We start from the raw sequence: 14312 nt of genomic DNA, 5'->3' as shown, positions 1-14312 counted from the left end.
TCAGAATACCCATATTTCATTGGCTGAGCAGCATCACGTGATGTGATTTGCAATGCATTGGTCGGTGTGTTTCCTGCACCGCCGAACAAGTGCCGTAACGGCTGAATAATATGCACTAGTTAGAGTTTAAACTCGGTGCCCAATATGAATAATTCCGAATTATCTATCGGTTTTTAGTTCCTGGGTCCGGATCCGGTGCGCCAGTTGGGGACCTCAGGGAGCCGCAACAGAGAGGCCGGGATGGTTCATAAGGTAGCAGCACATCAGAGATGTATTTTGGCCCTAAACCATTCAGTGCTTTATAAACCAACAGCAGGATTTTAAAGTCAACTCTTTGTTGGACAGGAAGCCAGTGCAAAGACCTCAGAAATTCGTTAGCATAGCCGTTCATTCACCCTAGTTTAGTCTGCTGGTGTAGTTGCCACGGCTCCCAAACAGTGGCACAACTTGCAGCTGAGCTTGCAACAGGAAGTGCCTCTACTAGCTGCCGCTGCCACATTTTGAGCTTGCCCTTTCTCGCGGACGCCATCGCAAGGATGCTACGCTGCATTCACAGTGGTGTGTGGAAGTGCAAAACGTCAGACAACAATGTACACATGCGACATCCTCTGTCCCAGGACCCTCACATCGGAAAAACCCGTTAACGGGGAGAAAATTGAAAGAAAGGAGTTTAGTCCTTTTCCCGGCTGTCTTGCCCCTTTTCTTGGGTCGATCACACTTCCCATGGCTTTTTGTTCGGCCGGTCTGGCTTAGTGGTTGCAAGAGCAGCTGCACTTAATCCAATTCTCGTACTTTCTTTTGCGATATTGCTGAGTGTGTTTTTATCATGAATGTAGCAAAGTCTGTGGGAGATAACGGCCACCACATCTGCATGCGCCGTCGTTGCCACAGCAGATTCATTGATTGATTGGCTTGCTTCCCATATACAAGTTGAAGCATTTTTTAGCTTTTGTAGTGCATTTTCACAAAGGGATGAATAATTATTTCAAGTTTGTTGTTTAATTTCAGTTTAACTTACCTTAAGTAACACAAGACTGTGTACCAACTGGTGCAACGAGACTGCAGTGTAAGCTGGCTTGCAACCAGAGTAGTATCTATATGCTAGCTGGGAGTCAGAAGGCACTGCCAAGATGGTGATGGTGGTAGCCACAGGAGCCCACCACTTTGAGCTACACAACGATTTCACGTAATACACTAAGTACAAGCTTAGTTAGCCTCAAAACTAGAGGGTTTCCACCAACACGGACGAGTCCCCAAATAGAGAAGTGATTTTTACCAGAAGAGAAAATTACCTTTTATTTGTAGTCATTTGTAGACCCACATATTTTTTAAAATATTTGCTCTGCCTGTGGGTGATGTGGTTTCAACATACATGTTGTATCATTCCAGAGTGCAGGAGGACCACCCCATCATGTCTTTCACTGTTTCCAAAAATGGAAGGTTAGCTCTGCTCAATGTTGCAACTCAGGTGAGCAGCTTGTTACTTCACACCACAATGTATTTCCCTTCCACTTCAGCTAGTTGCTACAATATGATTTCAGTGCAATCTTGATTTTGAAATGTGTCTCTCCATAAATGCTTTTTGTGTGTAGGGAGTGCACCTATGGGACCTGCAGGACCGGGTGCTGGTGAGGAAGTACCAAGGGGTGACCCAGGGCTTCTACACCATCCACTCCTGCTTCGGAGGGCACAATGAAGACTTCATCGCTAGTGGCAGTGAAGGCAAGACAACATAATGTTTAGTAGAAAGCTCAGCTCAGCTGCTCTTTGTTGTGGACTGAGACAGACAGTTGACAAAAAAATTAAAAGAGCTGCATTGAGCTGATGTCATCAGGGTTATTTTCTCGGACTTGACGATGCTCCTCTACAGCCACAGACGGGGTGGAATTATGAATACTGTAAGACATAAATAAACATCTCTGCAAACCCATGCAGAGAGGAAAAAAAAACATCTACACGCCAAAAACAGTACTGAAGTCAAACTTTAAAGGGAATCCCTCCCTGTATTTGCTCGACCCTAGTCCGCAGAGGAAATCTCGACAAAATGTCAGGTGGACATGCACATCAAGCAATTTGAAAGTAAAAGTAAAAGGTGAAAAAGTAAGCGGTACAGGTATAAAACAAACTGCCACACATTCGTCATGGAGCAACCCCTGTGTACATTTGCCTCTGTGCAGCCTGGGGAAGCAGAATTCCATCCTGAGAAGTACATATTTTGAGTAAACATATTGTCATGTATATAATTGGTGAAGTTGCTATTTAAGTCTACACCAATAAACTGGTAGCAGCTGATGAAGTGTCCTGTCTCCTGTTAGACCACAAAGTTTACATCTGGCACCGGCGCAGTGAGCTGCCCATCGCAGAGCTGACTGGTCATACCCGCACAGTCAACTGTGTGAGCTGGAACCCCGTCCTGCCGGGACTGCTGGCCAGCGCATCCGACGACGGGACCGTCCGTATCTGGGGACCTGCCCCTTTCCTGGATGTCCAGGATGCAGAGGGGCTCAATGGTATGAACATGAAAACTAGTATGTGTACTCAAAACGGAAGAGGTTGGATTATCTGTCAGCCATTGCTTTCATCAGGCTCCTCAACAGTTTACATAAATAGGAGTAGAATCCACAGTTTCTTCCTACATTTTGTTTTGAATTAACACCAGCAGTCCTCCTCAACACAAGCACATTTCAAACTCTGAATGTTGATGAAATATATTCATGTATAATCTTGATTTGAAATTTAGTAAAATGGCTTAGATGACGTCTTTGAGTAAGAATCCTAAACATGGAAAAAATGATTCCATGTTTAATGAAAACTACATAAAACCAAGTAATAATAGATGAAATAAATAATTAAATAAGACTAAAAGTAATATAGTAAGAAATAATTGCGCTAAGATACAACAAAAACAGTTCAGGAGAATCCACTTTTAAATAATGCCTTTTTAAGAGAGCTTTAAATGAAGAAACAGAGCTGGCTTGCCTGATCTACAGACTCGAGGGGTCCTGACTCCAAACACCCGGTCTCCTCTGGCTTTTAGCCTCGACTTAGGACCTACAAACAGACCCCCGCCAGAGGATCTAAGGCTGGTATGGGGATAGCAGGTCACAGGTCGGTCCTTAAAAATGATCATTTCATCATCAAATCTTAAAATCTAACCTAAATGTAAAGGTAACCAATGTAGGGATGCTTCTATGCACTCTTTTGTTGGATATTGTGAGAAGTCTTGCTGTGGCATTCTGGACCAGTTAAATAAAGCCTGAAGCGGTTGCATTGACTTAGAGAGACACAAAGATTCGCAGTAAGCTAACCTGATGGATGAGAGTTTCCATGTTCTTCTTTACAGATGAAAAAGGTTTAGGAATGTTACAAAGTAACAGGAAGCCACAGACTTGTTAAAGATGACGCCTCATTTCTACAGAGAACCTAAGGCTACATGCACACTACTACGTTTCATTATAAAACAGCGTTTTAAAACAAAAATGATCTCCGTCCAGACGAGTGTTTTAGCGAGGTTTTAGGAATAATCTCCGTCCGTACTACCACGCCTGAAATCACATGACCAGGGCTGGTCATGACGCTGCATACGGGATTTGTTGCAAAGCATTGGAATAATAGCATGTGCATGTAAGCAGTAGTAGCATTTAACTGCGACAGATGGTAGCATAGAAAACAAGTTCAGCAACACCTCTAATTTGTTATCCATATTGGAATTAAACTCTGAATTGAGGTTTGTTAGGTTTGATTTAAAATCAAAGGTTCTGCTACCTTTACCAAGAAAGAACATTATTGAAGTTATTTAAAATGGATGTGTAAACAGCTGGCTCTTTGAGAAGTGGTTGAACTATGGCCAGAAGTTGAGTGGATGATTGATTATGGCTGGAATAAAAGGACAGGTTGACTGAAATATCTCCTTAGTTGAAAGAATATCCAGGGAACAAGATGATGATTTCATGTTGGTAATGCTATCTTGGTTAGCTGCTTAGCAGTGACAGATTTAAATGCTACCACCAGGGTGCAGGATGAACTATAGCAAAAAGAGTAATTCAGTTCCAAAACAAACACCAAAACAAATCCTCACATTTATCAATGAAAGGTTCAGGAATATGTTCAGTAGGGTTTGTGATGTGGCTAGTAACAGTTGTTTCACTTCAGATCTGAAAATACTTTGATTTTTGAGTTTCTGTAGCCTTTCAAGGTTAGGGCAAGGTTTTAAAGCCATTTGCGTTGTGCTTGTGACAAGTTTTCTGAATGGATTGAATCATAGAGCCAGAGATGCTGAGATGACGATTTAAAACATTGCAAAACCTACAGCACACTTCAGTCTCTGTGACAAGACTGACCACGCTTTGCCCAACTGGCCTGCTCTTAGTAGGTTAACAGCTCAGTGCACACAGCTAAACTGTCTGTATTTTCATCAATGTATATGGTGATGGCACACCTACAGTAACCTCTCTAAAATAACACAAACCCATATTGTCCAGTATTATGTCATTTGACCTCACACAAATTGCAACAACTGTTTTACTTGTATCGTACCCCTAAAGGTATCCTCATTTACATAGACAAAAGTGTGACTTCACAGTTAAAAGGGGTACCCTTTCAAAGATCTGGGTAGAACTAGACCAGATCTGGGTCGAATAGGATCAGATATGGGTTGAACCAGGTCTGGGTAGAATAAGAGCAGGTCTGGGTAGAACATGACCAGATCCTAGTAGAAATTAGGACCATATCTGGTTGGAAATAGGACCAGGTCTGGGTGGATAGCACCAGAACAACTATGTAATCATAATTAGTTCTCATCACTGATGTACTGTATTTGTTTTTTGTTGGTTTTTTTGCTTCAAGGAAAAAAACCGAATGGACCAATCTATAATGCACAACAATGTAGGCTTGTATGGTGGCTGAAATATGGCTGACAAGGTGTTCTTGGTACGATCATACTTGGGCGATTTTATTCCCCTTTATACAATTCCTTGGGACTTTTATTTCTCTCATTCAGACCGTGGGGACACAAAATGTATCGAGTTTGTTGCTTGTTGCAATTTGCGTGAAGTTGTCCCACATTTGGAGGTAAAATGCCTGGACTGGTGCAGAGCAAAGATCGATGAGGGATTCTTACCAGCATCCAGCTAGTTGTTTCTAATATTTTGTCCAGCCATTTTTGTTCAATCAGGGTCGACTGAATATGAGGAACAACACACAAGAGTCCTGGGTGACTTTCACACCATGTGATTGTACTTTCCATCCAGGCAGCAAAAACACACTATCTGTCGACAAACATATCTTTTAATGTTTGTGCTGCTGGTTTCTGGCTAGAACACCTCACTTATAATGAATGAAAATCAATTCTTAAGAGCTCCTCCTGAAGAGAATCTGCAGCCTGCGGAACAGAAATGTGTGAGTTATGAATGCTATGACTTCTGTCTTTTTCCTGTGCTGTCAGAATGTTGCAGCATGGACAGCTGATGATCTGCTGCTGAGGAGCACTAAGACTCTTAGACACTTGAATGGATGAAGCAGGAAACGTTTTGGTCACTGGACAGCAGCTTCCTGGAGACGGGGCCAGTCATGCATGTCAGGATGTCACAACACAGAGATGTCAGACCTACTCACATTATTGAGAGCAGAGCCGGCCAGATGAAGCTGGGCTCCACGACCTCCAGTATCTGACCCGCCTCCTGTCCGCTCCGTTCCCTCAGTACCATCCAGGACCACCCACCTCCTCTTATTTATTATCAACTACATTATGTATTCATGAGTAGTTCACGGACTTGTGCTAGGCTGTCACATAGCGGCGCCTTGTGGAGGTTATGTGTTGTTATTTTTTATTCAGTCCTGAGTCTGATCTGCTCTGAAGAAGCTTCAACTTTTTTCATCTTTCACCTCCTAAAGAGATTTGAACTATAAGGCCATTTGATGGATGCACCCACTTGAAGAGTATCTTTAAATAAAAAAAAATCTATCATTTATGCAGAGTACATTTTAGTTTCTTTTTTTCCTCCAGCTTTGCTGCTTCTAACTAGAGAAGGAATAGTATGTGATGAGCATGTTGCATACGATTGCACAGGACGTTTTACACTCGCAGTGTGTCCTGCTATAGAATAGATTGATGCCTTCTGAGAGTATACAGCAGATGTGTGGAAACCTATAGAGTTCGAAGGATTATCTGTCCATCCTTACCTCTGCATAATTATCTGTGTAGTTTGCTCTTTATGTTGCTGTGACATCTTTGCTCTCTTCACTATTTGCTCTTTATTTCTGTTTCCATTGCAGCCTGTTGCCCTCTTTCCCTGCATACAAACAGTCTTCATATGAATTTTACTTTGTTTGGTTTAGTTGTTACATGTTTTAAGTTGAACTTATTACAATTTTTAACTTATTTGTTTTTGATTTACTACAAGTGGAGAGAGACACTCCCTGATTTCTTACTGTACCCAGTAGAGCCCCCAAAATCCCGGCTCAACTGTGATCTTTGGCTGGTGTTGTTGTTATGTTTCATATTGTCAACAAATCCAATGAAAAGACCAGAAGCAACAATGTGTCTGTTTGTCAGAACTTTCTGACGTCTCTAACCTGTCTGACACTAAGCTGCAAGCCCATTGGTTCCTACTGAAGATGTAAATCTTTGAGCCTTTTTTTAAACGTGTCTTTAGTCATTTCCTAAAGCAGATGGTTACTGTGGTTTGTAACAAACATTACTCAGTCAGGAAGAAATGGTGCGTTTGTTGATTATTGACTATTTTGATCGGAGAATTAATCCAAAATTGGCGCTCTAGTGAGTATTTGTGCAGCAGGACGGTGTGTGTGGGATTGAGTCAAAATAAAGGTCAGTGTGTGTGTTCACACACTGACCTTTATTGACACAGGAGCATGTCAGCCAGTGAAACCATGTAACTCATGTGTTTGAATAGTTTGTGGACAACAATGGAGCTCTATGGCACAGATGAAAAATATCTATCAGGCGGTGATACACACAATACTTGCTTTCATTTTTTACAAGTAAGGTCTGTGCATGAGATTTGTTCATGATATAAATAAAGAAATAAAAAATTGCCGGCCATAACTAAGTTCAGGACATTAGTAAGCTGAGGAGACACAGTAACAAAGTGATGGAGTGTATCTGTAACAATCATTGTACACAAGTGTAACATAAGGTTAATATGAACGTCTACAGTGTTCCCTTCAGAGAGTCAAAAGAACAATCTTGCCGAATATAATAGTCTGTGTAATATGTTGTGTATATTTGTATGTAATGGCATGTATTATGAGGCTGTGTAGAAAAGGCAAACAGGATGATGTGTTCAGGGTTCCCATGCAAGTTTTTTTTACTGTCAAATTCCAAAAGGTTTCAGATGCTCTTTCAGCGCTTCATAACAAACAGTCTTCACTGCACTACTGTTGTATACTGTTGTAATATTAAGCAGCAAGTTTACATTAACATCTGCTTACACAGAAAAATCAATGTGAGATTCACAAACTACAGTGCAGCTGAACTTACGTTTTGGTTTCCAAACTGCTTCAACAGAGAATTTCTTTTTCAAAACCTTTCCAGGCCAGAACAATAACCGCAGGATGTTCAGGACTGTGGGAACCCTGTTTGTCTGCCAAGACGCCATCACCACTTCCATCACACATCACACATGCGCTAGTGGTACACAATAATGGATGTCACACACACACTTGATTCAATCACAGATGTGATGTTCTAGTTTCTGCTTTTGCAGCTTCCTTTGTTTATTCCGAGTATTTCAGGCTTTTCTTTTCTCTTCTCGTTATAAGAAGCCAAAGTAGGAACTTTGTTTGCTTGCAGGCAGTTTCTGCCAGAAACCATTTGACATTTTAAATGTGTTATTACAAAACGTGATTGTACTGTTGTGTATTGTCTGTCGGAGAAGTGTTATGTACGCTTATTTTAAATAAAGCATTCAGGGTTTTAAAATGTAATTTACTTTGAAATGGTCTTCCAGTAATACTATGACTATAACTATAGCAAATTATGTCATAGCAAAGACGTCATTAAATACTAACGCTGACACTAACACTGATAAAATGGTGTTTTGACAAATAAAAACTCCATAACCTCTTTATTCTCCTCACCTTACACCTCTCTTTGAAGAAAGATCAAATATCAGTCAACCGGTTTTTATCAGACGACAAGTTTACATCTTATGTGGAATGAGTTTGACAAAAATGACAGAATTATATGGTTGGCTATAGCTTCACGGAAATATTCAATATAATCTAATGAAAAAGGACATTTGACACAGGACTAAAACTAAAGGAAAAAATGGACAAAATTAGGAGATAAAACACTGACTAAAATGTAATGACTTTTACGCAACTAAAACTGAAATAAAACTAGGACTATAATTCGACTAAAACTAATCAATTTGGACTAAAGATTAAGAGTAAATGTAAAATTGCTGTCAGAATGATGCTCTGCCGGTCTGACTGGTGTCTTCATGCTCTGACATCTGACCTAGTGTGACAGAACCTTCAGAACCTTCATTGTTTGACTAGATTTGGGGAGGAAACAGACACTGACAAAACAACTAAAATGATTGAACAGTTGACAAGAAATGGATTTAACCTCAAAGGGAGAATAGGAAGTAAAAGTGGACATGCTTCAGACAAACAACTTGTCTTTCATTTTTATTTATGAAACATCACATCCCCCTCCAAAAACCCCACACCGCATAAGACAGTTAAATGTGAATCAGACATGAACTTGTTGACCCCCACTGAAGAGAGAAATGGCTCCAGAGTACCTGCACACAATACAGAGCAGCTGTGACTGCTCTGTCTACACAACCAAATAAAGAGCACATGCACACCTCTGTGGTCCCAGAGCAACACTGACACACATGCTGATCTGGGGTCTGTCTCACTTTGACATACAGTATGTGTTCAATGCAAAGGTCATTCAGTAAACACACCATCAGTGCATGACTGAGGTCTGTGAGCCTCCTCCTGACATCATGGGCTGAGCTGTGGCCTTACTGATAACAACACTTCAACACCATCAGAAACCTCCCATCTCAGCATTTCATTTTGAAAACTTTTGATACTTTGACCAAATATGATGTGAACTAAAGAAGTTCAGAAAAATGGAGCATTGGACTAGACGGAACAAAAGCACCACATCCACCAGCAGGTGACTGTAGATGGACGTATCCCGATTGAAGAGAGGATCGCTTGGTATGTCCAGCGTGAGCAGAGCAACAGCACACAGCCAACATGTTGGTACGCTTCAGGAGGAGAGGGTTGTCTGACACACTGTACACTCTTTGAGCTCATGGCTCTTTCTCACCAGATGGTAGTTCATTTTGTCTTTTATGTTTTGGATTATATTGACTTTTAATTCTTTGTTGCTGTACTCTTTCACTGTAAAACACTTTGCACGTTGGTTTTTGAAAGGTGCTATAAAATGACGTTAATGGCCCAAACCCAGAATGGGGAGGACATGTGACCTCGTGGAATGATTGTTGGTGAAGTATATACTGAACAGTCTCTGGAGGTCACAGACTGGTATGAACAGTGACTCCAATGAGTTACATATGTTGAGTACCGCTTCAGCTGAACACCACAGCAGGTCCCAGTACTGGCCACAACACATCATTAGTTTTGAGGTTCAAGCACCATTGGCATTTTTCCAAATGTGGCTTTGGTGGAACAACACACTCAAGACTTCCACCGTATGTTCAGATGGACAGAGAAATATTACTCAGTGTTGTTCTAGTTCTCTCTGCTCTAGGAGGAAGTCTGGCTCACTTTACGGTGAAAATGTCTAATATTTCTTACAGCCACTATGTCGGTGTTGTTTTTACTCACTATTGCATATAGAGGTTATTACTTATCCCCTTCACAATAACACACAGCGCGTGTTGTAGGAGATGTTTGCATGATGGTGCCGAAGTGCTAAATGGTTAAATGTCAACCTCAGTATGAAAGTGAAAACTCTGCGATTCTGACAACACAAATAACAGTTTGGAGCTCAGTAAGACCTCAGTGACAGTAAACTTCTTCTCTCTGCTGTTGGTAAAGATTGTATGCATACAGTAGAGGAGCAGGGTGTGGGGGGGGTGATGGCAAAGCCTGGACTATGGAATCCTGCAGCTCGCTGGGTGCTTCAGTCATTGATCAGAGCCAGGATCATGCTGGACAAACAGGGGAGGGAAAGATATATGTTAATATAGAACTGACCATGTACAGCCACCTCTTGTATTCAGCAACATGTCACTTAATGTCAGTGTGTTTGTCGATGCTGTTGCTCTCACCTATACAAATAAATGAAGAAGCAGAGCAGGTGGTAACCCAGTTTAATCATGGCCTCCTTCATGTGGGACTTGAGCTGACCTCGGTTATGGATCTCAGTGGGGTCAAACACGCCCATGTTTCCCATCGGAACCTTCGCATACCTGCAGGGAGAAGAAGAGAGGGATGTCAGGAGCCTGACTGCACCACCAGTGGACAGTAAGACACCAACTCTGTGTTATTACCCACTGAAGAAGCTGTGATATGGATATCACCTTCACAGACATATCAAAATATAACACATTATATATTTCCTGATAATTCAATAGATAGATCAGATAGAATGTATGTTAGCTTATCCAGTGAATGAAGTACCAGAAACATCTAATATCACCACGAGGTGGTCCTGCTCATTGGTCTAATTCCCTCGGAGACAAAGGAATTCCTGCTTCGTCATAATCTGCATTGCTAAATATCTCTTCTCTCCCAGAATATATGTGTGTATTTAGATATACTGTGGTGTTGGAGCAGGACAGAGCAGTGGCTGCAGTATGAGCATACCTATAAATGTTCCAGGCTGCTACAGGCAGGTTGAGGACAAAAATGAACCAGTGCATGGAGACCAACATCAGCATAGTGGTGAGACACTGGCCAACCATCTCTGGAATTACCCACTGGAAGCGGAATATCAAACAGAAACATCACAATACAATCAAACTTCTCTCTGTAGCATCTGTATAAAATGACACAAAAGTCAGCTTTAGCAATTGCATGGCATGTATCATATAACAATACATTAAAACAAGTTAATAACAAATACAAATCATCATAAATAAAAGAGGTATATGTATGTCCTCTGACCATAATAATGACTCACTCTGTTTAGCTTGGCGCAGCAGGCTCTAGCATTGATGTAGTCACATTCTAGATCAGACAGGGTGATAATCTGAGCTTTAGTCAAGGTGCCACAAACTGCCTGCTTCTGTCAGCTCCATTCAACTGGACACAAAGACCCATGACAGACCACATGTTCACTTCTGTGATTATGAGACAGAGGAAACTAATGGAATATGTACTGTACTGATTTCTAGCAACTTTAAAGCTTGGACCATTGACAGTGACATCCAAATAAAGACAACATCAAGGATATATGCATAGACTTGTTTTACACAGGACGACCGAATATATTGTTCATCAGATTGTGAACATGGTTATGAAGAGAAATGTTACTTTAAGCCATTGGATAGACAGAACTTGGGAATAACTTGTAATTATTATGTTAAAAATAAAATCATGGTCATCAGTAATGGCTCTCAACAACATCAAATTGTCACGTAGCTATAAGTAGCCGTATCACTAACGACAGACGGAACGTTAGCAAGCTAAATATTTGTTTTTATCTCCTGTTTATTTAAAACGTTTGATGTAACTTCCCGTTTCTTTAACGTTACCAGTTTTTCTGGTGTTAAAATAGCTCCATCTTATCTAGTTTACGGTAGCCTGTCACTGACTCTGTAGCGTTAACAAGGCGGCTAACCGGTTAGCTAGTTAGCTTCATGTACTAACATAGAAAGGAATTGAGGAGCGCTTTCGGCCAGCTAGCCGCTTTGACCAATACGCGCGATGTCCGCCCAAAAACAGAATTCCGAAAAGGATACAAAGTACACCGAGAGGAAAATCAGTGCACAGCAGTCCACAAGTGACAGAATGAACACTGCCGCCTCCATTTTTCTTCTTCCGTTAGTGATTTGTTTTCATTTCCGGCCAGTTCTCGATCCCGTGCCGTGCCCACAGTGACACATGTTGTATCGCAGTACTGCCACCTAGCGGATTGGAATGGAGCTGTTTCCCCCCCAAACTGAGAAAGAGTAATGACCATAACATAAATAAGAAACAATAACATTAAGATCTGTACAAAGAGTCAAAGTACAGGTTTAGCAAGGCGGTGAGAGATGCTAAACGACTGTACTCTGAGAAACTGCAACATCAGCTCTCAGCCAATGACTCTGCTTCTGTCTGGAGAGGTCTCAGGCAGATTACCAACTACAAGCCAAAAACCCCCCCACTCCATGAACGACCTCCGCCTGGCAGACGAGCTGAATGAGTTCTACTGCAGATTCGAAAGACAATGGGACAGTCCTGACTCCATCCCCCACAGCCCCATCAACCAGCCCCAGACCACCAGCCCCCCCTCCCCCAGCTCAGCAGGGGCCCATGCCTCTGTATCACCAAACCCTCACCGACCCACTCCTGGACCAACTGCAGTTCGCTTACAGAGCCAACAGATCTGTAGATGACGCAGTCAACATGGCCCTTCACTTCATCCTCCAGCATCTGGACTCCCCAGGAACCTACGCCAGGATCCTGTTTGTGGACTTCAGCTCTGCTTTCAACACCATCATCCCGTCTCTGCTGCATATCAAGCTCTCCCAGCTGCAGGTGCCCGACTCCACCTGCAAGTGGATCACAGACTTCCTGTCTGACCGGAAGCAGCACGTGAAGCTGGGAAAGCACGTCTCAGCCTCCAGGACCATCAGCACTGGTTCCACCCAAGGCTGCGTTATTTCCCCACTGCTCTTCTCCCTGTACACCAACAGCTGCACCTCCACTCACCAGTCCGTCAAGCTCCTGAAGTTCGTGGATGACACCACCCTCATTGGATTCATCTCTGGTGGGGATGAGTCCGCCTACAGGTGGGAGACTGACCATCTGGTGACCTGGTGCGGTCTGAACAACTTGGAGCTCAACGCTCTAAAGACAGTGGAGATGGTCGTGGATTTCAGGAAGAACGCAGCCCCACCAGCCCCTATCACTGTGTGTGACTCCCCCGTCGACGTGGTGGAGTCCTTCCGCTTCCTGGGCTCCATCATACCCCAGGACCTCAAGTGGGAGCTGAACATCAGCTCCATCACCAAGAAGGCTCAGCAGAGGATGTACTTCCTGAGGCAGCTGAAGAAATTCATCCTGCCAAAGTCAATGATGGTACATTTCTACACAGCCATCATTGAGTCCATCCTCTGCTCCTCCATCACGGTCTGGTACGCTGCAGCCACAGCCAAGGACAAGGGCAGACTGCAGCGCATCATTCGCTCTGCTGAGAGGGTGATTGGTTGCAATCTGCCGTCCCTCCAGGACCTGTTCGCTTCAAGGACCCTGAAGCGAGCACGAAAGATTGTAGCCGACCCCTCTCACCCTGGACATGATCTGTTTGTGCCCCTTCCATCTGGCAGGAGGCTGCGGTCCATCAGAACTAAGACCTCACGCCACACAAACAGTTTCTTTCCGTCCGCAGTCAGGCTCATTAACAAAGCCCGGGTCCCCCACTGACTGTCATCCCCAGGACATTTCCTTCTGGGCTCTCCCCTGCACATCCCTGTTTCTTTATTCTTTATTTAAACACTCTCGTCACTTTTAACATTTCACTTACACTTCACTTGTTTTACAGTCCTGTTATCTGTTTTGTTGTGCACTTTATTTTATATTTTATATTTTATTGTAAATTTTAATATGTTTCTATTTCTCGCACTGTGTTGATTGCTGATAGTTTAATGTTATTGTTTATTGTTAAATGTTACGCACCAATCCGCCACGACAAATTCCTTGTAGGTGCAAACTTCCTTGGCAATAAATGGTTCTGATTCTGATTCTGATTCTGATCTGGCTTATCAGGGGTTGTAGAAAATAATAAAATAAAATATAAGCACTCTCACCTCACAGTAAGAGGGGGGCCGGGTTCGATCCTGGAGTTTGCATATTCTCCCTGTGTCAGCGTGGGTTCTCTCTGTGCAGCTTAAGTTAACTAGGGACTCTAAATTGCCTGTAGGTGTGGATGTGACTGTGAATGGTGGTCTGTCTCTATGTGTCAGAACTGAGATAACTTGCGACCTGTCCAGGGTGAACCTTGCCTTCATCCAATGTCAGCTGGGATCGGCTGTCATTAAAGTTAGTAATCATGTACAAATTAAATTCAACTCGGAAAAATTGGAATGTTTGGGAAGAACTTGCCTTATGTATGTGACATTTGCCATTGGCAAGTATGCCATTTGTAGCTCAAAGGT

At 42.5% G+C, this 14312-nt stretch overlaps 2 protein-coding genes across 3 annotated transcripts; one reads left to right on the top strand and one right to left on the bottom strand.

The window, feature by feature from the left end:
- Positions 1-299: 299 nt before the first annotated feature.
- Positions 300-7944, top strand: LOC116397911 (WD repeat-containing protein 26-like). Of its 2 annotated transcripts, XM_031873825.1 has the most exons (4): positions 300-1468; positions 1593-1722; positions 2316-2510; positions 5444-7944. In XM_031873825.1, exons 1-4 carry the CDS (start codon positions 1373-1375, stop codon positions 5464-5466), a joined length of 444 nt encoding a protein of 147 aa, XP_031729685.1. In that variant the 5' UTR covers positions 300-1372; the 3' UTR covers positions 5467-7944. The 2 variants fall into 2 exon arrangements, with proteins under 2 accessions (XP_031729685.1, XP_031729684.1); XM_031873824.1 differs by having other exon boundaries at positions 2316-7944.
- Positions 7945-8639: 695 nt separating this feature from the next.
- Positions 8640-12002, bottom strand: cnih4 (cornichon family member 4). The gene is made up of 5 exons (XM_031873826.1): positions 11913-12002; positions 11132-11200; positions 10816-10928; positions 10278-10418; positions 8640-10157 (listed from the first exon to the last, which is right to left on the bottom strand). Exons 1-5 carry the CDS (start codon positions 11979-11981, stop codon positions 10130-10132), a joined length of 420 nt encoding a protein of 139 aa, XP_031729686.1. The 5' UTR covers positions 11982-12002; the 3' UTR covers positions 8640-10129.
- Between the last annotated feature and the right edge of the window lie 2310 nt (positions 12003-14312).

This window comes from Anarrhichthys ocellatus, unplaced genomic scaffold (genome assembly GCF_004355925.1).
Source record: "Anarrhichthys ocellatus isolate YVR2014 unplaced genomic scaffold, GSC_Weel_1.0 scaffold75, whole genome shotgun sequence".
Lineage (NCBI taxonomy): Eukaryota > Metazoa > Chordata > Actinopteri > Perciformes > Anarhichadidae > Anarrhichthys > Anarrhichthys ocellatus.
The sequence above is the reverse complement of the archived record's forward strand: the minus strand, read 5'-3'. Positions and strand labels throughout refer to the sequence as shown.

What these genes read in the sequence shown, in the direction of transcription:
- LOC116397911 (XM_031873824.1), top strand. Translation starts at nt 1,373, where the DNA reads ATGTTGTATCATTCCAGAGTGCAGGAGGACCACCCCATCATGTCTTTC. An exon ending in TGCTCAATGTTGCAACTCAG is followed by an intron (nt 1,469 to 1,592) that starts GTGAGCAGCTTG and finishes TTTTGTGTGTAG; the next exon opens with GGAGTGCACCTATGGGACCT. An exon ending in CATCGCTAGTGGCAGTGAAG is followed by an intron (nt 1,723 to 2,315) that starts GCAAGACAACAT and finishes GTCTCCTGTTAG; the next exon opens with ACCACAAAGTTTACATCTGG.
- cnih4 (XM_031873826.1), bottom strand. Translation starts at nt 11,981, where the DNA reads ATGGAGGCGGCAGTGTTCATTCTGTCACTTGTGGACTGCTGTGCACTG. An exon ending in TTTTCCTCTCGGTGTACTTT is followed by an intron (nt 11,201 to 11,912) that starts GTATCCTTTTCG and finishes ACTAAAGCTCAG; the next exon opens with ATTATCACCCTGTCTGATCT. An exon ending in TTCTTCATTTATTTGTATAG is followed by an intron (nt 10,158 to 10,277) that starts GTGAGAGCAACA and finishes CTGTTTGTCCAG; the next exon opens with CATGATCCTGGCTCTGATCA.